The sequence below is a fragment of the Drosophila melanogaster genome, chromosome 3R (assembly GCF_000001215.4).
Source record: "Drosophila melanogaster chromosome 3R".
NCBI lineage: Eukaryota > Metazoa > Arthropoda > Insecta > Diptera > Drosophilidae > Drosophila > Drosophila melanogaster.
In genome coordinates this window covers 16,910,245-16,935,328 of record NT_033777.3, presented here as the reverse complement: position 1 = coordinate 16,935,328, position 25,084 = coordinate 16,910,245, and the positions used below count along the sequence as shown (strand labels likewise).

Below are 25,084 nucleotides of genomic sequence, written 5' to 3'. Positions count from 1 at the left end.
GCTTTTCTTCCAATGGCAATTGCCATAAAATTCCCATAATTGTCCATTGCAGCGTAAAATTTGGCAACTGCCTTTGGAAGTGAGACAAGGAGGGGAATCTGTAGAAGAGCCAAAAGGGAGAAAGGATGTTGAGATAGGGGTGAAAAGAGACCCGGGGTTTCCTAACAATTGGGCTGTCATAATTTGCTGACTGAACTGGCGCACGCATGTATTTGTTTAACTAATTAGCATTAATTAGTCACTGCGCTTGACGACTCGTATAATTGGTCGCGATCCATGGTCTTTATGCAGTGAGTTTTTCTGTATGTTGCTGCTGTTGTGGTAATCGATAAAAAGCGCCAACAACAAGCCAACTAACTACACACAATGTGGTGCCATCTACCACGCCTCCCCGCCCCCATTCCATCGAAATCTCGGACATAGATGGCGCTGTGGTGCGCGCGTGTTAAGTATTCAAATCAGCCCCCAGAATCGGGCAGTAAGAGCGGGCGGTGAGTCTGAGAGCGTTTTTTGTTCGTTGAAGAGCGGATGCCTTCACACGTACACTGTGCGTGTGTGTTTCGCCCTCGATGACCCCCTGTGACTTGGAGCACCTGCTGAGCTCAGCGAATTCCAGAGCCAGTCCCAGTCGAAGTGCGATACCATCTTTACCTCATTGAAGGCGCTAGTTGAAACAGTGCTATTTCCCCCAGCAACATCCAAAACTCTCTTCGGCTCCCCCCACTTACACACGCACACTCGCTGACAGTCTGGGATCCACACAGACGCTGTATACAGTGTACGTGTGCATAACGCGCCACAAGAGAGCCGCACCAACTGCCATCAACATAACATCAACCACCACCACCATCAATCTGAGTGCTTGTGCAACATGCGCATGTCCGCGCTCTCTTCCAAGTCACACGGACGGGGAGGCACACACACACACACACACACACACACACACACACACACTGGAGCGGGCTGGCGCCGCTGCGCTTAGAGTTTGTGTTCGTGTGCTGGTTCTGGTTCTGGTCTTGGTCTTGTGTTGTCGGTGTGCCGTGCCAGCGATGTGGATATGTTGTCGCCGTGCGCGTTGCTGCCGTCAGTGTAGATTTGTGCTTCGCTCTGTTCGGTTGGAAGGCGCGCGGGCGTCCAGCAGCAACAACAGCAACTACAACAACAGCCGAGGCAAGCGGCCCTGCAACTTCGTCGAGGACTGGGACTTGAACGATTTCGTACTCGCCGTCCATTCACATTCACATTCGACTGGGAGTGTTTCGTTCGAACGGTTCGAAAAATACAAGTTGAACATTTTCGAAAAATTTAACTGAAAGAAGAAACGTTTTTGGAGTCGTATAAAAAATTAAATCAAAAAACAAAAAACACAATCAAAACATCGTGTCGCCGGCGTTGTGAGGAGAAATAATAACATTTTTGTTAACTGTTGCAAACATTGCCTTTAATTGTTTGTTTTGGTCGTAAAATCAAATTTTATGACCAGCAACATAAAAAGCGAACGCCAGCAGCAGCAACAACAACGACTGCAGGCCCCACAAATAATAAACTATTTATGATAATTATAAAAGAGAGAAGAAAATCAAAAACAAACGCCAACCGAAAAAAAAAGAAAAGTGAAAAGAAAACATTAACTGACAAAGGAAAAATTGGAAAAGTTTTGGAAAATTGGATTGACCGAATGAAAACTGAAAAAAGCCAATTTGAAAATACTGCGTGAGTTGCTGACGACCGCAAGCACCCTGTGAAATTCAAGCTGATTCGATCCCCTGTGCAACAACAAAGTTACTCTCTTCGCCCGCTCTTTAGGCAGTGTGCGTGTGTGAGTAAGTCGGCGTGTGCGTGTGACCGCTGACGGACGTTTGTGTGCGTGTGCGGTACGCAAATAAAAGGGGCAAAACTCGAGTAAAGGTGCTCTGAATATTAAAAATAAAAATTATTAAGTCGCGAAAAAAATATAAAGAGACTTAAACAATTAGAAAGGCGTCACTCAGAGGAGTGAGAAAAAAAAGACAGAGAAAGGTCGGTGGGTCGAGGCGATCGACCCCACTGCACCGCCTTTATCCTCGCCGCCGCAGTTCGAGTGCAACGCGTCCAAGATAACCGTAAATATTCCACCCCTCCCCCAAACCCCAACCATCCCGCTGGCGTGCGCTCTCTACGACCCCCACGATGTCTCGGCAGTCGGGTCGCACGCCGCTGCCGGGGCGTGGTGGGGGCATCACACACACACCCACACCCACGTACCCACCGCCCCGCACCCGCATCCGCATCCCCAGGCGCATCCCTCCCTGCCCGTCATGCAGCAGCACCATCTGCAGCAGCAGCAACAGCAGCAGCAGCAGCAGGAGCAGCAGCATCTGCAGGAGCAGCAGCAGCATCTGCAGCAACTGCATCACCATGCGCACCACCACCTGCCTCAGCCTCTCCACACCACCAGCCATCACCACAGCGCGCATCCCCACCTGCAGCAGCAGCAACAGCAGCAGCAACATGCAGTCGTCGCCTCCTCACCCTCCTCGGTGCTCCAGCAGCAGCAACAGCAGTCAACTCCCACCACACATTCCACGCCCACGCATGCGGTTATGTACGAGGATCCTCCGCCTGTGCCACTTGTCGCCGTACAGCAGCAACACCTCCCCGCTCCGCAGCAGCAGCAGCAACTTCAACAGCAGCAGCAACAGCAGCAACAACAGCTGGCGACAACACCGGTGGCCGGCGCCCTCAGTCCTGCCCAAACACCCACTGGACCCTCCGCCCAACAACAGCAACATCTCACATCGCCCCACCACCAGCAACTGCCGCAGCAACAAACCCCGAACAGTGTCGCCAGCGGCGCCTCCTCGAATCTCCAGCAGCAGCAGCAACAGCAGAATGCTGCAGTTGCTCCTGGCCAGACGCAGATCGTTGCGCCGACCACGGCGAGTGTTTCTCCCTCCAGTGTTAGTTCTCAGAAGGAAGGTGAGGTCCCAGAAATATAACTTTCCTTGGGGTTGAAAACCAGCGGATTTCTTATTGGAACTCCATTGGTTATGGGCTTTCAAAGATCGTTGGGAAATATATTTTTTGAAATTTTCTACATCTGAACTGGAAAACTCTCGAAATAAATTGGGGACGTTAAATTGGGAACGGGGTCGTTCCACTTGTTTTTTTTTCCCCCCAGTTGCAATAACGTTTCAGTTGTGCTGATTGCAGCACGTTTTTCAAGGCTGATAAGGCTTTTCTTTAACTCTCCCAGGAATCGTCACGCATTTAATTTATTTACTCAAAATATTTGCGTCTGTTTTATCATTATAGACTATATAATTGCAGGGTGGTAACAACTTTAATTTTGTAAGGAAATTAAAAATTTTTAAAAATATTGTTTGTGAGTGTACTGAAGTTCTTCAAAACTGCATTGGTTTTTTTTTAAAGAGTTTACACAAAAAAAAAAATTAAACGATGATTTGAAACGTAATCGTTATGGTAACCATTTTATTACCTTAAGTGTTGACACGTGTTAAATATACAGATTTATATATAGACGAGGTGTGAATGCACCCACATCCATGACATCGACAAACAATCTAAGGGTTATAGGCACAAATGCCACGCCAAGTGATAAAATGCCAAATGATCAAGGAGGTCGATTTGATCATAGACAGTCGTTAAAATTAGACTTACCAGCCCTAGTGCCAATATTAACAGCAGCAAATCTGCGCTTATCGTTTACTTTCAGACATCAATATGTCCATACAATTAGCGCCACTGCATATACCCGCCATCCGGGCCGGTCCGGGATTCGAGACGGACACCTCGGCGGCGGTCAAGCGGCACACGGCACACTGGGCCTACAACGACGAGGGATTCAATCAGCATTACGGCTCCGGGTACTACGACCGCAAGCACATGTTCGCCTATCCTTACCCAGAAACGCAGTTTCCGGTTGGTGTAAGTATGGCCACAGCGCCACCCACGCCTCCACATCAGTTGTAAGCAACTTCGTTCCAACCCGACCTCATTTCTCCCCCGCAGCAGTACTGGGGCCCCAACTACCGCCCCGATCAGACCACCTCTGCCGCAGCGGCGGCGGCCTACATGAACGAAGCGGAGCGCCACGTGAGCGCCGCCGCCCGACAGTCCGTCGAGGGCACATCGACGTCCAGCTATGAGCCGCCCACCTACTCCTCGCCAGGCGGCCTGCGCGGCTATCCCAGCGAGAACTACTCCAGCTCAGGTGAGTCCAGACCGGCCAGAGTCGGCACACTTAAGGGTAACGAGGTTAGGCACACTGGAAATAATTTTGAGCATCTTGCAACTCTAGTTTGGGAGGAGAAATTTTAAAGATTAAAAATTAAAAATTTACTGTTTACAATTCTTAAAATTTTTAATAAAATATTTGGTTATTCATATGAAATTAAATTAAAGTGAAAAATTATACGAATTCAAAATTCTGTTTAAAAAGAGGCGTTCAAATTCCACCTAAATGTTTTTAATTGTAAAATATATATTTATAGACCGTCAAATTTTCCAATGAATCGATAATTATTTGGAAGTGTTTTTTATATGGTGCTATTATTTTTTTTCCTAAAAGCCAAGCCAATTATTTAAACAGCCCTAAAATATTAAGCATCCTACAATATAAAGTTCAAGATTATTTGATTTTCCTATGTGCACTAGACTTTTCGTCGTCGTATCGGTTGAAATAGCAAATTGCGAAACCGTCAAGTTTGTCGTTCAATTAGCGTAGTGCAAAACGGCCCATAAATCGATACTCGCTATTTGGCTAGCGTTACGCCTTTATGTGGGTGCGAAAGTCATTGGGGTTTGCATTCTATGGGGTTGCCTGTTTATGTTCGTGTCTTATCACCAGGTGTTTTTCAACTGCCAGAATTGTATCTGTCGACTAGTCATATTTTCCCAGTAGTATCCATGGTATCCATAGTAAAGACTCGTTATTATGGCGGAATATGTCAGTTAAGTGACCTCGCCAGCCAATTTTACAATTGGAATTCAGGTCTCTTAGGCTCGATAATTAATTTCCAATCTGACCTAACTGTCCTAACTGTTCAATGCTACCAAGACTAATCGAAGAAATCAGATTAGATTCGAAAAGCTCTTCACTCGTGCTGAACTAGCGTTTAAATTAAAATAAATCCAACTTGTCACTTTATTTCAACATTAATTTAATTGCTTCATTTGGTCGGCCAATGAGCGGGAACGAATGTATTCATTTAGTGTTATCCACTCGAGTGTGAATATGGGCCTCATGCCAATTCGGAGCTCCGCTCCCCGTACCGCACCAATTAAGAGGCCATAAATGAGGAATTGAATAATTTCGTATTACGCTTATTGCTAAACAATTTCCGTAATTGCTCTATAAACTTAACGATCTGATATTGCACCGAACACCGAGCAACAAAACCATCGGACCACCCGCACTTGCGGTTTAATGAAGTTAACCATGTAGTTTAACCCCATTACTTGATGATGTTTTCAGGAGCCTCTGGTGGATTATCCGTGGGAGCAGTGGGTCCTTGCACGCCCAATCCCGGACTGCACGAGTGGACCGGTCAGGTGTCCGTCCGGAAAAAGCGCAAGCCGTACTCGAAGTTCCAGACCCTGGAGCTGGAGAAGGAGTTTCTTTTCAATGCGTATGTTTCCAAGCAAAAGCGCTGGGAATTGGCCAGAAATTTGCAGCTGACCGAGCGACAGGTGAGTCCATAAACCTACTGACTTGAACTGAATTCATTAAACAGGCGTTCCTTTCAGGTCAAGATATGGTTCCAGAATCGGCGCATGAAGAACAAGAAGAACTCACAGCGCCAGGCCAATCAGCAGAACAACAACAACAATTCGAGCAGCAACCACAACCACGCGCAGGCGACCCAGCAGCACCACAGCGGCCACCACCTGAACCTTAGCCTGAACATGGGTCACCATGCCGCCAAGATGCACCAGTGACCCTTGGACAACAGCAGCGCTGGCGCCATGGGCTTTGCCACCTACTAGCAGTTAGCCAATCCGAGTTCGGGTAACCCCAGCTCGAATCCCAACCCCATGTCCGATCCGAATCACCATCATCTAATCAAGAACGAGCTGGCCATGGACTTTCCATGCTAGTCCAGCGATTGGAAGGGCGATTCCAGCCAGGCCGAGTTCAGTCGGTTAAATGTACAAAAACCAGAGATCTCTAGCATGCGGGATAGGAATATGTGACCACAATGAGGAGCAAGGATGTGGATGAGCAACTGCCCAGAAGTGCGCAGGCGTCGCTGATGTGTGACCAACCGACGTTGATGCAAATGCAGTTTATTATTAAGTCAGTTCTACGGATCCCAGAGATCCAAGCCCCAACACGATAATGCAGCTTAGTTCGGTAGTTGAATATAGATACGAGTAAGATGAAGAGTAAGCAGCAGCAGTAGCAGATGCACTTGAAATTCGCAACTGTACGAAAATATATGTATGTACGTATTTCTCTCAACGCTCTCATTAGCCTAGGCGAGCACTATGAATTTTCCGAACTATAAATTATGAATATGAATATACTTAAACGTCAGTGAATATAACCCCGCATAAATTATGAATACACGCGTTCGAGTAGTAGATTTTACCATACCTATCCAATTAAGAGCGGCCACAAGGCGGCTGAGTTAGGCTGAGCAGCAGAACACATTTTAGACCCAGATAAATGTTCTTGAAACACAAATTGAAATTGTTTAACAATTTTCGGACCCCTCACAGCTCCGCAAACAAGAAGACACACTCCGCAGTCTAGGATAAATTTTGTCGTATAATGTTCGTCGTGTCGTGTCCTTTGATACCTTCTAAGTTCCTGTATATAAACTAAGACATTGCGCTGATTTCCGGCCGAAGCGAGCACTCGATAACTAAATTACATCAGATATATGTATATGTATATTGCGTACACGCAGAGATATTCAATATTTGTATAATATGAACTCGGATTCGATTTTAGCAAATGGTTAATTGTAAGTTGCAAAAATTTCAATGAGTGTGTGCATGTTTACCCCATAGTTGAAGTCGCTTTCGAATTAAATTAACTCTTAAACCAAGGAAAACACTTAACAAAACTACTCGTAAAGCTAAAGCAACAAAAACTTAAAAGATACACACTTAACAGAAGTAAGCGAGTGTGAAAACGATGGAGGGGAGATGTCGGGGAGGAGTAATTAGCATACCGTAACAGCTACTTATATAACATACACATAGTACATATAGTAATCGTACATATGCATACATATATTTTCATGTGTATCGACGCCGCTTGATCCTGATATTAAGTCTAAGTTTAGTTGTGTTGTGTAATTATCGATTTTGTTAATGTTTTGCCCCGAGCATTATATTATATTATGCTAACCTATACCTATACCTACACCTACACCTATGCCTATCATTATATGTGTATAATTAGCCTATACATACTTGATGAAGAAATGATTTCACCCACTGCTTTATTCATGTTCTTGTATTATTATTATTTCGAGCCCTCGATAAGTTGTAGTCTAAAGTCGGTTATGTTTATGATTATGTTCGATTATAGTTTGTTTAGTGAATTTTAATCTAGCGTTAGCAATTCTCTTTTTTAAAAAGTTAATTATTGTGAATAAAATACAACAAGTTGCAGAAGTGCAAAAATATACACACAATTCAAAATATCCCAATTACTTCGCATTACTCCGCATTCCGTACAACACCATTTTCGATATCCTTTGGATATCCTCCACAACTGTTCTATTTTTTCATTCATTATTTCGGTAAGTACACCAAAGAGGAGGATGCTACCACATCGCAAGCGACCTCTCACCATCGAATTTATTCATAGACATCCAGATACTCGTACTCGTACAAAACGTAAAGCAAAATACGTATGTACTGCACTTACTCGTAGGGGATCAGCTCGTAATCGCCACTTCCTCAGACAAAATATAAAAATCTGATACAGAACAGAACTTTCTGAATTATTTCATTTCGATCTTTGTTTCCTTTTATTGCGTTTCCTGATTTTTGTTACAGTATTTTTACACGGATATTGTAATACAGCGCTTAAATAAATTAAAACTAGAATTAATAGTCTTGTTTCGGCATATGTCTTAAGAATAAATAAATTATTATGTAACTGTGTTTTTCTGGACTTTACTTAATGCCAAAGAGCTATAACTGCGCTTCTCTGCAATGGTCAATTGGTAGGTAATTTTATGGGGCATAAAGTGTGATCTTTATAAATGATTGATAGAATGGCATGGCACTATTGCAATTTCGGTTATTTCCCCCAACCATTGTATTAATTGCATTCATTTAAATTAATGACAATGCGCGTTGGAAAACCAGGCTTGGTGAACTTTCGAAAATTGGAAAAGATTTGTTGCTCAGTTAATGAGCATCGTATATCACTTTCAGACAAATTAATAGAGCTTTTATGTTAAGAACGTGTAGTTGGGGGAAAGCTTTATATCATTTTAAAATGAGCTGCAAAGCCTACTTATAATCTGCTTAACATCTAAAAAAAAATTTATTTATATATTTTTTTTTAGAAAAACTTTTTAAACTGAAGCAATTGCTTATTTTTTGAAAATCAATATTTGTAAATATTTGTATAAGTAGAGTCCATTAAAATTTAAATGTTTAGAATGGTATACTTTTTATGTAGGAAAATTTGCGGACTATCGAATTTTCGGTGTTATCACATTATGTCAAATCTCGCTATCATTGTTAAAATATTTTAACCGGACAATTTGAAGTTGAAAGGGACAGATGGTTTTTAAAACTTTGCCTTGAATTTGCATTTAAAATATATAAGACCTGCATTTATGGTCCTTAATTTTACTTGTACCTAAGATAAGATAAGATATAAGAATAAGATAACATATTCTTATCATATAATTTTGATAAAAGCTTTAAGGGTCTTTTATTGAAAATCTGTTCAATTTGTTTAAAAGGTAAGGATCCAAACCTATTTTAATTACATTTCAAATAGATGTAAACTCTAGTAAACTGTTTGTATCTGAAAGCAACTCATTATCAAAATGAAATATTTTCCCCGATAATTGCCTTCTCTTTGAGCCATAAAAGCATGCCCGCCATCTAATGTTTGTTCAAGTGGTATTCAACCCCTGCCAAGGGGTTGTCAAAAGGAGAATCCCGATAAGTGCACATATAGATACATGGAGTATGTACCTTCCAGCGAACAGATGTATATACCTATATAAATTTAAATAAGTTTTTATCGATGCTGAGCTTAGAGGCTTCGGGGAGGAATGTACCATAAAATGCACCCTGCTATGTAAACACTGCCATTTCCCCTCCTCGAACGTTCGCTGATTCTGAGATAAAGTGGCTCGGTTCTGTTCGGTCTCATGCGTTTTTTATGTTATGTACAAGGGGACGCTTTTACCCATCGAACAGCTTTCGGTGGGTTGAGTTCACTTGGGTGGAATTTGGGGATGGGTTCGGTGGGTGGTTGTGTCCAATGAAGGAACCCACCTCCGGCAACCAAATTGTAGTTTTATTGGTGTGAGAATTTTAAAATGAATCGATTGAACCTCTCTGGATTTGTGGTGTCTATCTACTGCGCACGAAAATGGACAGATGGGAAAAGAAAAGGTCCTGCGCCGAAATCACTAACGTTTAATGTATGTTTAAAATTAACCTATATGCCAAATTCCATTTTTCCGACCAAATGTATCGAAAATATATTTCTGTTGCTCAAAATAATGAAAAAAGCTGTAACTTGGTAAATATAGGAACATTATTGTGCTCCATCTGTTAAAAACGACATAAAATGGAGTCATAAATTTTTTTTTAAAAACAATATTTAGTATATTATTGTTAATTTTATTATTATTCTTATGGCTCACACTGATTAATAAAGCTTTAAATAAGTGCTTAATTATTAATATACATTTCGAGCTTCTAGATACATATATACAATTATAATTTTTAGAAATAATTAAATTAATATCATTCCGAAACAGACAGCATAATTTTGAAATATATCTGGACAACTTGAAAAAGAACCTAATTAATTCTGAAAATATACTCATTTCTTAATAAATTTAACCTTTATATTCTTTATTCATATATGAAGGAAACCGGAGGTAGCTTCATCAAGCCGGTACCCTTGAAGTAATTATATATTTAAGAAAATAACTTTTATACGTGTAAGCCGAAAAAACAGCATAAGACAGCATAGGAAACTTGTGTTTTGTTCTTATTATTTTCAATTAATTTTCCAAGATTTCATGTCTCACCTATATGTTATGGTAGTGATCTACATATAATTAAAATGGATATAATATATTTTTCCAAAATAAAGCTGTATTTTAGAAGACCGCTTAATCAAAAACTTTGAAACTTTTGTTTCTTTTCAGTTGTCCGATTTTGAAGAAATTAAAATTATATATTGGCAAATAACGACTTATAGCTTATAACTTATAACTTATAGTTTTTCATTATTTATATGTGATAAAGAGGTCCGATTTGCCTTTTTCCGACTTATGCAGTAAAAATGACTTTTCGGAAAGTTTAATTCAAATTGCTTTTAATAGGGTGAGTAGACGGAAGACGGAGGGATAGGCATGGCTATATTGATTCGGCTGTTAATACTAATCAAGAACTAATATACTTTATATGATCACAAATGTCTCCTTTACTCAGTTGAGAACTTCTAACTGAAGCCCTTAGAAATTCAATAAATTTGATACATTTATTTTTGAAGCTTGTATATATAAAGTTTATAAAAGTTTTAAAAAGTTTCGTTTAATTTCATTCCGTGTGTTTTGAAGAAGAATATTAAACTAGTATAGAACTGAGACGCAAGTGAATCCTGGTATACAATAAGGTATAACGATTTTTTATTGGAAACTTTTGAATAGGCAAGATAAACATATTTGTGTATTTATAGTTTAAAAAATCGTATTTTTTTCGTTAGCCAATTGTCATAAGTGGCCAATTTCAAAAGAAGCTTAAGAAATCATAATTCTCCGTTTTCTAGCAATATTGGGGTTCTGCAGATACTGTTGTAAACTTCCATCACTTATGATCTGGATTTGATCTGCTGTTGGTTAGAACACCTTTTACACGAGGGATCCGTGTCGAATTCGCGGCATATGCGGGGTAATGGTAAAAAGTTGTCTCAAAGTGCCCGAGGATGGCTGAAAATATGTACCTAATTCAATACGATTCGATCTGGTAATCAAAAGATAAGCGCCCGGACGAACCCCAGTTGGGATTCAGAGGCCATTGGGGGTTGAAGAAGTCAGATGAGCAGAATGCCGAAGGAATAACAATCAAATGATTAGAGCCCGCAACAACCACCGTGCTGGGAAACTGGAATTCAAAATTGACTCGTCGATGTCGTCAGCCTCTGGCTCAAAACTCGGTCTATGTTTAGTTTCGGATTCAGATTCAGTTTTCGGGTTGAGCGACGGAACGGGCCTGGGCCTGGGCCTGGGACTTGTTTCGCACATAAAGATACAAATGTATCTGCGCCAGACAGCAAATGGCGTATATAAAATGATTGGACATGAGTCGGTGTAGTAAGTATGTACCAGAGTGTGTATGTGTCGGATTCTCGGGTGGTTGTTTTCACCGGGTTTGTGTCCGTGGAGCGAGTGAGACGGGGCTACTGCGGACGAAAGAGAGGAAAGATACACGCGCGTTTTATGATCCACCGCGTTGCCTTTTGCCGCCGCTTCTCTTGGCGTTTCATCTTTTGGCATTGGGTCTTCGCTCGGCATTCTCATTCTCATTTCCTTGGCGTTCTCGCAAGTGTTGCCATCGTGGCAGCGCTGCCCGGGTTTACGACCTTCTGGTTGGCGTTCTTTCCTTCCCACTTTTGCCCTTCTGGGGTCTATCGTTGCTCGTTGCTCGATGCTCGATTCTCAGTTTTCTGTTTTCGATGCTCAGTTCTGAGTTCTCTGTTTTTGTGCCATGCTCACCTCGCATCCTCAGAGCCTCACAACCTCGCCGGCATCTCCTCGACAACCACCTCGGTATATTTGTATCTATGTATCTATATATCTGTATCTGCGTCGACTGCGCTGCAACCGAAACGAACGGAACGAACCCAAGCGCGCCTTGTGTCAAAGTGAACAGCAAATATTATTTTTTGGACACTTTGCCATCAGGTCGACGTCGCGTCGCCCGGAGCTCAAACGACGATTACTTGCTGCCACTCGTCCTGCTCCCCGTTCGGTGGGCATTGTCCTGCGGAGCTCCTGGAGTTCCTGGAGTCGCATTCGAAGTCTGACTGTGGGTCCCGGAGCCACGGCCTTTGTCTTCGGTGGCGGCGGCGTTGCACCAATTGTGCACCAATCCGACAACAAAAGCCAAAAACGCTGCAGATGGGAACCCAAAAGTATACGAGAAGTCTACCCAAAGTATATAAAGAAAATGAAAGAAGTGGCTGTAAATCAAAAAGAGCCGGTTCGGCATCGTTTGTTGCCAAAAATACCAAAATTAATTATAATAATGACAAAGAACAAGCACTTTGACCCCGCGTCCGCATCCGCATTCGAATCCGCATCCGCGCGCGTTCGGTTGGCCAATTGTGAATGTGGATTACAAATTCGCGTGTGCGACTTGAGAAAAATATTGGATATGAAAAGCCTGGACAAAAATGTATTTACCAGCATTTCCGCCTTGCGGTTTGGCAGCTGAAGGGACAGTGGTGTAGCTTTTGGACCGGCTCCCTTGAGTTTGCGGGGCGTGACTTCAATTAAAGTGATTTGTGGCCTCCGCTTCTGACACACGAGACGTAAATAGCGGCCCTGAATTATGGTGCTGCTAAAATATGTATACTAGAGCATAGTCCTCGGCCCACCGGAGGAACGGAAACCGCCTCAAAGTTTGCTAATTGAAGAGCTCCTTACTTATTATGTCTCCGGTAAGTAGAAATAAGCTAGAGCTAGAACTAAACCACCTTTTAAATACACATATTGGGCCTTACGAAATGTTTTAAAACTGCTAAGGCTATCCGAATGGTGTAGCAGTAAACCCAATTTGTAATTTTTTCATTTCGTTAAACAATTTCTGAAAAATTGAAGTGAAAACATAAAGGGAAGCGGAGGCTTCCAATATTTATATATTTTTGAAAATAAATGAATAGGAACTCGTTTTATGTTGAAACCTACTGAAAGAAAACGAAACGACGCTTTCAATTCGTTTGTTTTTAATTAATTTTCCGACAATGTTATTATATGTTGTCAAAAAACTATTGCGTACTGAACACTTGAGTCTTGATCTCAACGATTGATCTTTTCTGGCTGAAAACTATCAAAACTTTGAATTATTCTTTAATTTGGGCCTTTTATATTGAATTTTTGTCCGCATCCAAAGCACCGTGATATCCAAACCGTCACTAACAACAAATAACTAACCAATTTTCATATAAAAACGGCATAACGTGTTAATTTCTGTACGCGTCACGTATTATTAAAGCACTTTCTTACTCCCAATGCTATTTTGGTTTGGAAAGAAATCACTATTTTGTGTTTCTCCAGAAAGGACGCCCGCTCGAATGAATATATTACTGACATTTTCCGGAATGAAAACATTTGAATGTCAGACAGGTAAAAATCGGTGAAAGGGTTCTATTGCTGGACGGAATGATTTATGGAAGTGCGAAAAGAGGCCCGCGGTGAGGGTGATGCAAAATGCGGCCAAGATCGGCAGGATTATGCTGATGACAATCCGGCACACGGGCTTGTAGACATAGTTTCAAGGCGTAGAAATTTTTTGACCCAGGGAAAGCGTGAAGGCGGACCATTTATGACCACATCATAAACAGTTTACAGCAGCTCGGGCCTCAAAATATTTTGGTCCGAACAATGGACAGTTCGAGACCGTGGATAATTCCCGGTCGGAGATGCAACAAAAGGGTTTGGAGAAACTAGAGCAGCTCGGCTGGAGTTGGGCGATGATGTAACTGCAACATATGGTACTTCCTGCGCTTCGAATCGAAGATCCAATGAATACATAAAACCCATAATTGATGACGTGTGGAATTCTGTTCTGTCACAATTTAATTGGCCCCTTTTGCTCGAATGGGGGAAAGTCATCCACCCACGAAAAGCGCGTGCTGAGACCCCTTCGGCAAATGGCGGCGAAAATTAATGGGAATATGTTTCAGAAGAACATAAATGGAAAGACATGTGTACGGTACACATGAGGGCAAGCGTGTCACCACCGCCTACGCTCATTAAAATCGAAGGGCCCAGAGAATCCTGGGATGTGGGTTAGGTTTCGGTTCGGTTCATATCGGCTTAAGGGTTTGGTTCCCGGGCACATCTTTCTTATCAGTTCCGCGAAACAGGCGGCCCAAAAATAATGTAATTTATTCCGACACTTTCATAAAAGAGAGGCCAAAACTCATGGCAACAAAGAAAGACATTATCGCCGCATAATTAATGCCACATGTTGCAATGCGCTGCAGCGAGACAATAAAACGCCAGTCGGTCCCTCCATTTTTCCCGGAGCTGGAGCCCCGGTGTTGGAGTCCCGGAGTTGGAGGCCGCGGCACCCATGAGATATCATAAAGCCATTCCGCTTTTAATTGCCTGCCTAGACTGTAGTCGTTTCCATATTGAGCGCACCAGCTCATTTGCATAAATTTATCGAAATGAAAATCAGCGACGGAAAAGCCTGAAAATCCTGTCCCTGCCAGTTTTCTCCTTCCACCACTTTTCTCTGTCCGCTTTCGCCACCATTTTCGCTGGTACTGCGCATGTGCCGCTCTGCCATCAGAGGCCATTATAAAATGGGCGGAGCCAAGAGCCGTTAGCTCACCACGGGCTTAGCGTGCCGTGGTGAGTTTCGAAATCGACCCTTGTTGTCCGCGGTGAGGTGGAAAGGAGACAGACTGAGCTGGATATTGAATAGAACCCTTAGGATATCGGATGTCCATGACAGTTCCCGGAATATCTAGTGCCCGCATGTCTTTTTTTCTGAAAATAACTGAAAACTAATATTTGTGTTTTGAACTCAGCTACTAGCAATTATATGTGAAAGTTAGGTTGTTATAGTTACGTATATTTGTTAAAATTACTTTTTTCATTACATATATAAATTACGTCGGCAAACTAAAAATTTATTTACAAATTGGAAACAGGGAATGCTGCTCCCCAAATTTCAAATTTGTAAATTATTATTTTATTACAAAGGTTGACAAACGGAGCAGATAATTAAAGAAGGCACAATAATGAAGAACTTTTCTAAGTTTCTATGTTTGATATTCGTTTTTTAATACAAATTTGTTTTATTTTTATCCAAATTTGAACTGCAACCATTTCTTTTCAAGGAAAAATTTAAGCTAAAATGTTAAAAAGAGCTGTTGTTTCGACTCTTGCTCATACATATATTGAAATATAATTTACAAGTTTTTTATACAGTAAATGATAAATAATCGTATGTTTACACTCCTGTTTACCTATATAGTTTTTAATCTGTGTTGGTGTTTGATAATGTTAGCTTTGTAAATTTAACTTTTTTCATATTTTGTGCTTAACGACACAAATAAGGTGTAGCGGGCTTTGGGCTACCAGTGCGTGGCCATTTTCTTGGTGTGTACGGTGTCATAATTCTAGTCCTGGGTTCATTATTTTAAAACTAAAAATTGTTCTCAAATACCATAAACTTCTACTTGCAGAACTTGTACTCTTGTTATCAAAGCAGAATTCAAATTTATAATGAAAGTTATTGTTATAAAAATGTACGTCTACATATGCTTCATGTACATATATGTATGTCTTATAATTTATGAAAAATTATATCAAACGAAATAATATTAACGAAAACATTTTTTATATATGCAGACATCTTCCGTTCATCCGTTTCAATAATATAAGGAAAGATTTTGAAAAGAGATAATGACATGGCACAATCAAGTTAATGTTGGAAATGTAATTATATCTTAACCTTTATTTAAATGTGAGTTGTTAGGATTTTTGAATATAAGAACTGGTGTCTTAAATACACTTATTGTCTGTTCAATCGAACCATTGAAAGTTATCGAACATTTTTTACGCGACATGTCCACTGTCGGAGAGCGACATCTTGTGTTGGTGCTTTCCTTCCTAGTTCTACATTACCAAGGCCAGGTGGCGCTGCAAGGCGGGAATGTGGAAATTTAAAGTACTCTTTCTCTCTTCGTACTTCGAAGCAGAGAATGGAACTCTTCGCTTGCTCACCAACACAAATGCCTTGCACAGCTTGCCACTGTGTGAGTGAGTCTTATTCGAATGTGTTTGTGCTGGTTGGCGTTGACGTCGATTTCGGATTTCTGCTTTCTGAGCAGAAAAATGCCGTAGGAAGCATTCCAAAACAGCATTCAAAGTATTGAAGAAAATTCCCTCCAATATGCAGACCAACCAGATTTAGGAACAAGATTCCATCTTATTCCATAATGAGCTCATATAGATGTCATCTTATCCATATACTATTTCTCATTCCGAATATAATAATTTATGGAAGCTTTGTCAAACTCACATCCATTTCACAAATTAAAATTGGTTGCTATCGCTTGTTTTTCCAATTGATTTATGGCCTACATAAAAATTTGAGCTTGGAAAACTCGTCAAAGGAAAACCGAACACGTGTGCCAAACTATTAAAGGTAGAAATTTTTGACGGGGAATATAAATTTTGAATGAGATATTAATTAAACAAATTGTCAGCCGTCGAAGTCGGGAGGCAAAACTATAATTTATATGCCAAAGACTCAAATATTACTTTCAAGTGAGACATCAGGAAGAGGTTCGTTGGAAAAGTCAAGTAGCCGATAAATTTGGATGGCAACGGGTCTGGAATTCTAAAACAAACCAGAAATCAAAACCTCAACTGATTACCAATTGAAATTCCCGGTTCAAGTGCGGCACTTGTCCACGAATCTTTATGGATTCCGCCGCAGGAATGGGGAATTCAAAAATGGAAAACCGAGGCCATGATGCCCGTTTTTCGATATCAAAACATGTTTGACAAATGGCTTCTCTCAATTGCCGATTTCTCAAGTGCACTCTGTTTTGAGATTCTCTTGGAAGGACCCTCGTCAGTGGGCATAATTCGCTTGTCAAATTAATCGAGAGGAAGTCATAAATTCTTAAGTTAATCATATTCGATGCGTACGAGTAACCATCTGCACTTAAATATATTTTAGAATTTTCTTATTATTTGCCACACGCATTGTGACTCCATCTTTTTTTTAAATGCCAAATCCAGGTGTTATGGATTTACGCTCTCTATCTGATCATCACACACGGTTTTCTTTAATTAAGACACTGTGAAATCAATAAAATTAAGAATTCATTTGTGTAAAACAAGAGGTTTTTGGCACAGTGGAAATGACAAAGAAATTCCAATTTTAGCTTGCGAATTTATTGTTTTTCTAACTTTATGAGAATTCTATTGTTAGAATTTACATTTCTCACATTTCTATTCTGTTATGGATTTTCATTGGATTCTTACTAATTCGAAGTTAATAAATATAATATGTTTACTATAATAACTTGCAAATATAAAAAGTAGGTTGGTAACTGTAATACGCTCTCACTAACCACCCCTAGTTAAGGCAATCTTGTAAATTGAACCATGTAATTTGTGACCCACCAGGGGCGATATTTGCTTAAACAAATTTGAGATTTTATCCACAGTGCTACGGACTTGTTTTCTCGTTCGGAGCCAATGAAAAACTTGTTTGAGCCATAAATTCGCGTTCATTTACGCGCTTTATCATCGCGAGTTGAATGGCAGCAGAATGATATTATATTTTTTTTTTTTACAAAATATTGAAATCGCCGAATGGCGGCATGTTGCTCCATTTGCAATACGATCCGCTGGCTCCGCGCACCCTTCTCTAGCCGCTGGTAATCAAGTTTTATCGGCTGCTTTCGATGATGGTCCTTGGGCCTGGACTCTCGTCCTCCGCTGGAAATCTGTGATTCGCATTATGCGACTGCTGACCTGAAACCCATTAAGTGCCCCACATCAGAAGGCGACCATTATTAGAGTGCTTTCAACCTAATAACACCAATAAAAGCAGTGCCAAACAACGCGACCCCCTCTTCTGATCTTGAACCCCCGAGCAAGTGGAGCGCATGAGACACTGTAAACGACTTTTTGTGCAAAAATTATATGCCAGCTATGGCTGGCGCCCGACGAATATGATTTTATTGTTGGTGTACTCGCTCGACGGGCGGCCATTGCCACGCCCCATTCCACTTCATTACAATTCATTTTGCAAATGTAAAAAGAGCAAAGGAAAACACATCCCCATCGAGGAGTGGGCAGAAGAACCATTCTCAAAATGGTTCTAGCGATGCACAGAAAAGAAAACTTAATTCTTAAGAGATGCGACTCTTTTCCGGCAAACAATGGGCAGTTTGATATTCTCTGAATAATGCAAACGTTTTGTTTAAGTTAATTAATTGTTTAATTAAATGGTGTAAAATTTTTTTGAATTTCTGCTTGTTAATACAGGAAGGTTATTCGTATTTCCTTAAAAAAAATATATGATTCTCTCTGTATTTGGGGCATGGCTCAAGTGGAGCTAGATGTGGCGCCGCGCCCACTTAGCAGCAAGCCTCTACAAATAGTGCGCTTCGAATTGCCCCCGACCGCTGGCCAAAGTAAGCCAAATGGCATGAAATGGCCTTTTTCCATTATCCAAATGGAAAACTTACACAAACAGCCAAGAAAATGGTGTCTGCCGAGCGGCGAAAGGAAAGTCAAAGCAAAACTACTCGTGCGCGTCATTTCCATTGCTTTATCAGCCTGAAAATTCGCAACAAAAATAAAACAATCCACAAAATAGAGAGCACGGAAAACTCATATCGGGCCGCAGTAAAAGCCAATGAGTCCCTGCGCTTTCCGTTTTTGTCTCCATGGGAAAATTGCTCCAATTAGTGTTCACTTTTAGTTGAATATATCTGCGTTATTAATTATGAATGGGGCAGGTAGCTAGAAGACGAATTCCAAGAAAACATAAGTTGTTATTTGGACTAATAATAATATCATTGTCAATGAAATAAGATGAAATTAGCAAAAACATTTGTATAGCTAGGCTATTCCTTAACAAAAATATAAGAATATCAGATATAACAAGTTTATTGTACAAATTTTATAAATATTTACATAAATACTAATTGCAATTAAAAACGACTAAACCTTACCTGGATTTTGAACAAAATTCAGCTGTGGAAATAACGAAATTATATTTCCTAAGAGCTTGACATTGTTTTTTACAAACATCTAAGACTTCTAACTCGACTTGCTAACCTTCTGAGCAATTAGCTCGCCGTTTGCTGAGTCAAATCACAGAATCGCTGACCCAATTAAGGCAAGGGCAAAAAGAAAGAAATAAAGAGTGACGGGCAAACACAAACAGAGCAGAAGGCTTAAAAGGAAAACGCACCATTAAAAGGCGACAACAGTAAAAAGGCAAATAAAAGAAATGAAATGAGAACAGAAATGAAAAGAAAGGGAATGTGTCTCGAAATGGGTGAGAAAAAAAAACATCTCTGCCCCGCCAGCCTACGGGCTCAAGGTCGCCTGGACAATAATGATGATTTAATGGCATCATAAATAAATTTATGGCTTCAAACACAACCGAATAGCAGACGAACCGAGCTAAAAGTGGGTGATCAGCGATCGTAGTGGCCAAAAGCGATATTCAAAAGAATCGTCGGCGAAATGGCCCGGGCTTTAAAGTGTTAGCAGGATATGGCCACGTAACATACGCAGTTTATGGCCAATACACACAAAAGACGCATGCCAATTCTAGCTCGGCCCTGGAATGAAATTTAAAGTTTATCTGGCAGAACTTGTTAATTCCAAAATGGCATTAACAAACATGTTGACAGTATCCTCCACCATCATGTGTGTGTTAGTGTATCTTTATGGCTCCCCACCCCGTTCATCTGTGTGACTTCAAAAGAATGAATGTGTGCGTTTCGTGCGGTGCTGCTTTAACCCCTTTTAACCCCATAGGACTCGGAAATGCTGACGGGGCAAAGACAACTTGGGGAGGTCGCTGTGCAAACAGAGATTAGGTAAGCAATGGAATCAGCAAAAAATGCCAACCGCCCATCGAGGAACGAGTTCGCATTCCGAAGGGGCGTGGCCCATCTCGAGCGGAGCAGAGCGACGACTTAATTAAATCGAGTGGCGGCGACCGGGGGGGCACAGGGCGGAGTCTTAATCGTTGTCATTAAAAAAATATTGTCAGGTGCTGGAACAAAAAGCTGCATGAGCACCTGCTGCAGCCACAGCCCCGCCGAAATACTTCCACTTCCCGGCAGGAGCAAAAACAGCAACAGCAGCAGAAGCCGGCAATGAATATTAAACGAGGTTTGAGCTCACTTTTAAGCATTCGCCATTGGCAGTTTGAGTGTTACGAAATTAACTGAAATCGCACAATGGGTGCTGATCGAAAAATCAGATTCAGAATGGCAGTATCTGTTGAAGTATTGAGTTTAAATCAGCATGTTAGCATATGTTTCTAATTCAATTTTTTCTTATTTTATTTAAAGTGTATTAAATGTGACTAAAGCTTTTATAATAGAATGTGTGTTGAAGTATTGAGTTTAAATCAGCATGTTAGCATATGTTTCTAATTCAATTTTTTCTTATTTTATTTAAAGTGTATTAAATGTGACTAAAGCTTTTATAATAGAATGTGTCATTTATTTATGATAAAAATATGGTAACTTTTTAGATATTAATTGACAACTTTAGTTAACTGATTGTTTCAATATCAATACGTTTGGCATCCAATTCCTCCCATTGTCGGCAATGCGCTGACTTCTGTATGGCTATAAATGTATTCTTTCATTTCCTCCGCGTTGTCATGTAATAGCCTGCATATGCGACGAGGCACGGGCGAAAAATATGGAAAGGGAAGGGTTAGCAGGGGGACTAGGATGGGGGAGCGGTACAGGATGCGCCATTTCAGGGGCTTTCACCTGCGGAGTCAGCGGTTGGCCAAATCCCACACACATGCACGTTCACTTGCCAGAAACTTTGTTAGAGGCCGTCGCATTAAAAAAGCAGAAGCATAGCATCACCCACTCTCACACCAGTATCCAATTCTTGTGTGATATAATAAGCGCTGTGAAATGTAACACAAGCCGCAATCCACGAGCCAAGCTGCAGAAATTTATGTGGCACGAGTTTTGGTCTTGTTAATTGTTTTATGATGCCCCCATAAATCCGTGGCCCGGCAGCCGGAGTCCCGTGTTCCGTACTCCCTGTACTCCCTGTACTCCCCGTTCTAACCTACGCAACAGCATACGTCGAGCTGCTCGTAAATTACACACGGGACAGGCATTACGGCAAATAGGCAAATGCGCCCCCGGGCCGCCCGTTCAACATCATTCAGCGGCTTTGGCCCTGCTACCCAAAAACAGATCCGTCCAAATCCTGCATCAATCGTCGCCCATCCGAAAGCAGCCCGCTTACATAAACTAGTCGAAAAGATAGATGTAGCTCCACATCAGCTCCAGCCACGCCCAAGAAGCCACCGCACTGTGCATGCGTTGTGGCGGCCGACGGATGTGTATCTGTGTATCTGTCAGATACTCTGGCTCCGACGGCAATGGCAACGCACGGCAGCCATGGAAAATGGAATGACAAGGGGAGGGGTAACAGGGAACCGGGTCGGCCATCGAGATGCGACCAAGAACGAGAAACCACCACCACCGAATGCTGCTCTACTTTTAGCCACATTCAGCGACTACGTGCGGCAGAGAGTTTTCACAAGGGGGTGAGTTTTCACAGCTAGCGAGGGTGCACTGAAAAATAATAGAACCGTAATGTGTGGTTCTCAGCATCTTAAGAAAATATTTTTGTGGTATTCCTTCATTTATTACAATATGAGTAAATAATTTTGATATTATTTACAAAATTATTGATTTTATAATACTTTATTTTAATCCAATGAAAATTGTATTTTAAGTCGTCATTTTTTGTTTGGCATTTTCTAGACAAGAATGTCTCGAGGTCATTTGGTTGACATTGACTCTGAAATTTGAACATTTACAGATATTTTTAAGTGTACAAGTAGTGTTTTTACTGAAATAAAAAAAATTAAGTATGGGGGCCAGCAGTTATTGAATATTGCCTTCCAACGATAACATCATAAAACTTGTGTTGTTTTAAATTAATTGGTAAATACATTTTATTTCTGTTTAATGGTCTAATGAAATGTCAAGTCACACCTTCAGTGTTTTTCATACATTTTAATAAGCTATTACTCAAAATCTGAAATTAAGCATTCACAACAGGAAATAAAGATTTTACGATTAGGAAACATATTTTGGGATGGGCTTTAATTTTTGTAAATTAATTTCACTTGTGTATAAAAGAATCGATATATATCTTTGTATTAAAGGCAAGTTATTCAAGAATTCTGAACGAATATTTTCTGAAATTTTTGGTGAAATTACTTGCGGTTAATAAACTCGCACTTTTAGTTAGGCCGGAAACTTTTCCCATTCAACTTTTTGCCAGGATGCCGCTGCCCCGAAATGGTCAATTTTTTATTAACTGCTGATGGAACCCGCAACACAGCCAACATCCGACTGGCGAACTAGCCGGAAAGAAGAATATTTCGCTTTTTGGGTCCTGTTTTTTGGGGGTTTTTTTTGTGGGATCTGCTTTAATTCGTGCGGTTCTGCTCAGTTTTGGTAGTTGTTCTGTTATGAATCTTTAATGAAATTGGGCAAGGCACGAGTTTCGTCTTGTCCTCTGATGACTAAAAATAATACTCTGCCTTGCATTAGTTACATTAGTTTTTTATGAAAAATTTACAATAATTTTCTTATCTTTATGTCTTATTTAATAGAAGTAAAAGTTTTTCAAGTCATAATTATAAAGGTTAAATTATAAAATCTTTTCATCATCGTAGAGTAACCAAACTTCGCCACACTCATCGTTATTCTCCGATTACAATTTTGTGGACTCACCATTTAGATGGGTTTTTTTTTGGGTCTGTAGGGCCTTGATTTGGGTTCTAGTCAACCGAGGAGGGCGCTGTGTGTGGCATTTTCTTTTAAATTTGTTGTTTTAAAAAGTTTTTCTTGTAGCTAAAAATTTTGATGAGCCGTGTTATCAAAAGCAACTTTTTGTGGACTTCGGCGCGGTCTAAATGATTTTGTTGTTTCCCCTCTGGCCAACGTTATGGTGGTTATTTATTTATATATATTTTAAGGAAGGGTGCTCGGGTCTAGAAAAGAATGTTCAACTTGGGTCTGACGCACGCCGAGTGGGAATATTATCCGGGCTTAATGAGATTACCTGCCGGCTGTAAATTTTTGTATACATAATTTTTGCGTTCGCACCTTTTGGCCTTCCTTCGTCATTGGCTTTTCGAACTTAACTTTACAGTTTTCGCCACGACATTTCAATTAAGTTCGCCCGCCCCCAAATGCGGGGCGTATTTTTATACCGGAGCCAAATTTGCTCACGTCGCAGCTTCTGCAGAGTTTTATGCTCGCCTCTGATTCCCGAATAGAATTGCTCTGGTCCGCCGGTCTGCGATGCATATCGCATCTAATCTTGCATCTAATAAGCATTTTCAATCAACTTTTATGCTGCGCTGTAAAACGTAATCGACCTTACCGTCACGCCCCCTCTCGATTTTTCCCAGGAGTTCATGCAAGCCCTGCATGCATGCTAACGTACGTCGAACAATAACTTAATCCGTAAATTTTATTTTTAAAATCCCTAAAACCGCTCCTGGGATTTATCCAGCGATGGCAGAGCGATAAATTGAAACCCAACTCCCCGAATCCGTCCCGCGTTCCCATTTCCATCTCCTGCACGTGAGGAGCTCAAATTTGGGCATACAAGAAGTTCATGGAGTTTCTCGGGGTCACCACTCGTATCCACTTACCCGTCTAGTGGGCCTTCTTCACGTGGATTTCCGCCCATTTCGCCCTATTAGATGGGCGTGCACCATGGAAAACCATTCGGGCCGTGAAAAATGGTGGAAATTGGAAACAGTGGGGTACGTTTTAAAATAAATGGACACCTTTCCATATAATTCGTGTAAGTAGACTTCAGTTGAAATCAAAATGAGTTGATCAAAATTACTTATAAAGTCTTTATTTATTATTTCTTTATATCAAGGAACAGTACATTTCAAGAAATGTATATGTATAAACTTACAATTTCCCACAAATAATTTTGAAAACGTTTTGATATTTGAAAATGTTAGAAATAGCTCCACCGTGCACGCTGTTGGCAATTGAGACTTCCGATCCCCGATTGCATTTAGGAATAACCTGAGCAGCAATTTAGCCAAAATTCCGTGGGCTGACTCAACGAAATCTAAAGTGGGCGGAAGTGGATGGGGAAAAGGGACGGAGGCAAAGGGTATTTTTAAAAATCGAAGACCATTTTGTTGTACTTTTTATCCCTTTCACCAATTTGATGCGTTCCATTTGATTATTTGCGTGCGTGATGGGCCCGAAAAAGAAAAGGAAACTCAAATGTATGCCGGAGCCACCACAAGTGGCTGCTGCTCACCCTCACGTCCTCTCCATCATCATCGATCCACATCCAGATCCACTTCCAGCTCCGTGTTTATCCTCTCGAAGGCAGCCACTTGAGTTGGCATCGCGTTGCGCTCCGTTGCCCGTAATAACACGCTTTGATAATTTTCATGGCCGCCTACCGCCATGCCCCCCAATCACAATTTCGCGTCCAATTTTGAGTCCCGGTCCCGAGAACTCCTTCTTCTTCTCCTACTCCAACTCCGGCTGCGGATGGGCTTCGTTAAACTTTATTTGAATTTATACCCGCATTGGCTTCAGCTTCGAGCCCCAAATTTCGGTCTATCAAAATTCAGGACATGCCTGGCCGGTTCGCTTATCCTTTCGCTCGTTGGCGAACGTATCCATTTTGCTTGGTTAATGGACATGAAAATTAAACCGAAAATCCACCTCCATCTTCGTCCATCACCTCGCACACCTGTCCACTTTTAGAAAACATTCACTAGTATTAATCATAGGTTCATTACTTTACTTTATTAACGTAGATATCCTAACTTATTTTTTTTTTATTTTCTTACAAGAATATAACAATGTAATAAT

At 41.0% G+C, this 25,084-nt stretch overlaps 1 protein-coding gene and 1 long non-coding RNA gene across 15 annotated transcripts in view; both read left to right on the top strand.

Annotated features, from left to right (window-relative positions):
• Abd-B (Abdominal B) overlaps positions 1 to 8,117 on the top strand; it is a 45,025-nt gene extending 36,908 nt beyond the window's left edge. For 6 of the 10 annotated variants that reach the window (NM_001316542.1, NM_169735.2, NM_142320.2 and 3 more), the window contains exons 4-7: positions 3,716 to 3,927; positions 4,012 to 4,213; positions 5,477 to 5,691; positions 5,749 to 7,662. In NM_001316542.1, coding sequence (NP_001303471.1) covers positions 3,724 to 3,927; positions 4,012 to 4,213; positions 5,477 to 5,691; positions 5,749 to 5,940 — 813 coding nt within the window. In that variant the 5' untranslated portion in view covers positions 3,716 to 3,723 and the 3' untranslated portion in view covers positions 5,941 to 7,662. Of the gene's footprint in view, positions 1 to 1,086; positions 2,959 to 3,715; positions 3,928 to 4,011; positions 4,214 to 5,476; positions 5,692 to 5,748 lie in introns of those variants that run through there. The other 4 variants (NM_206498.2, NM_001316545.1, NM_001316543.1 and 1 more) reach the window with 3 other exon arrangements.
• Positions 8,118 to 12,097: 3,980 nt separating this feature from the next.
• lncRNA:iab8 (long non-coding RNA:iab8) overlaps positions 12,098 to 25,084 on the top strand; it is a 92,116-nt gene continuing 79,129 nt past the window's right edge. For 4 of the 5 annotated variants that reach the window (NR_048413.2, NR_074023.1, NR_074024.1 and 1 more), the window contains exon 1: positions 12,098 to 12,886. This is a non-coding gene — a long non-coding RNA (long non-coding RNA:iab8). The remainder of the gene's footprint in view (positions 12,887 to 25,084) is intronic. The other variant, NR_048412.2, reaches the window with a different exon arrangement.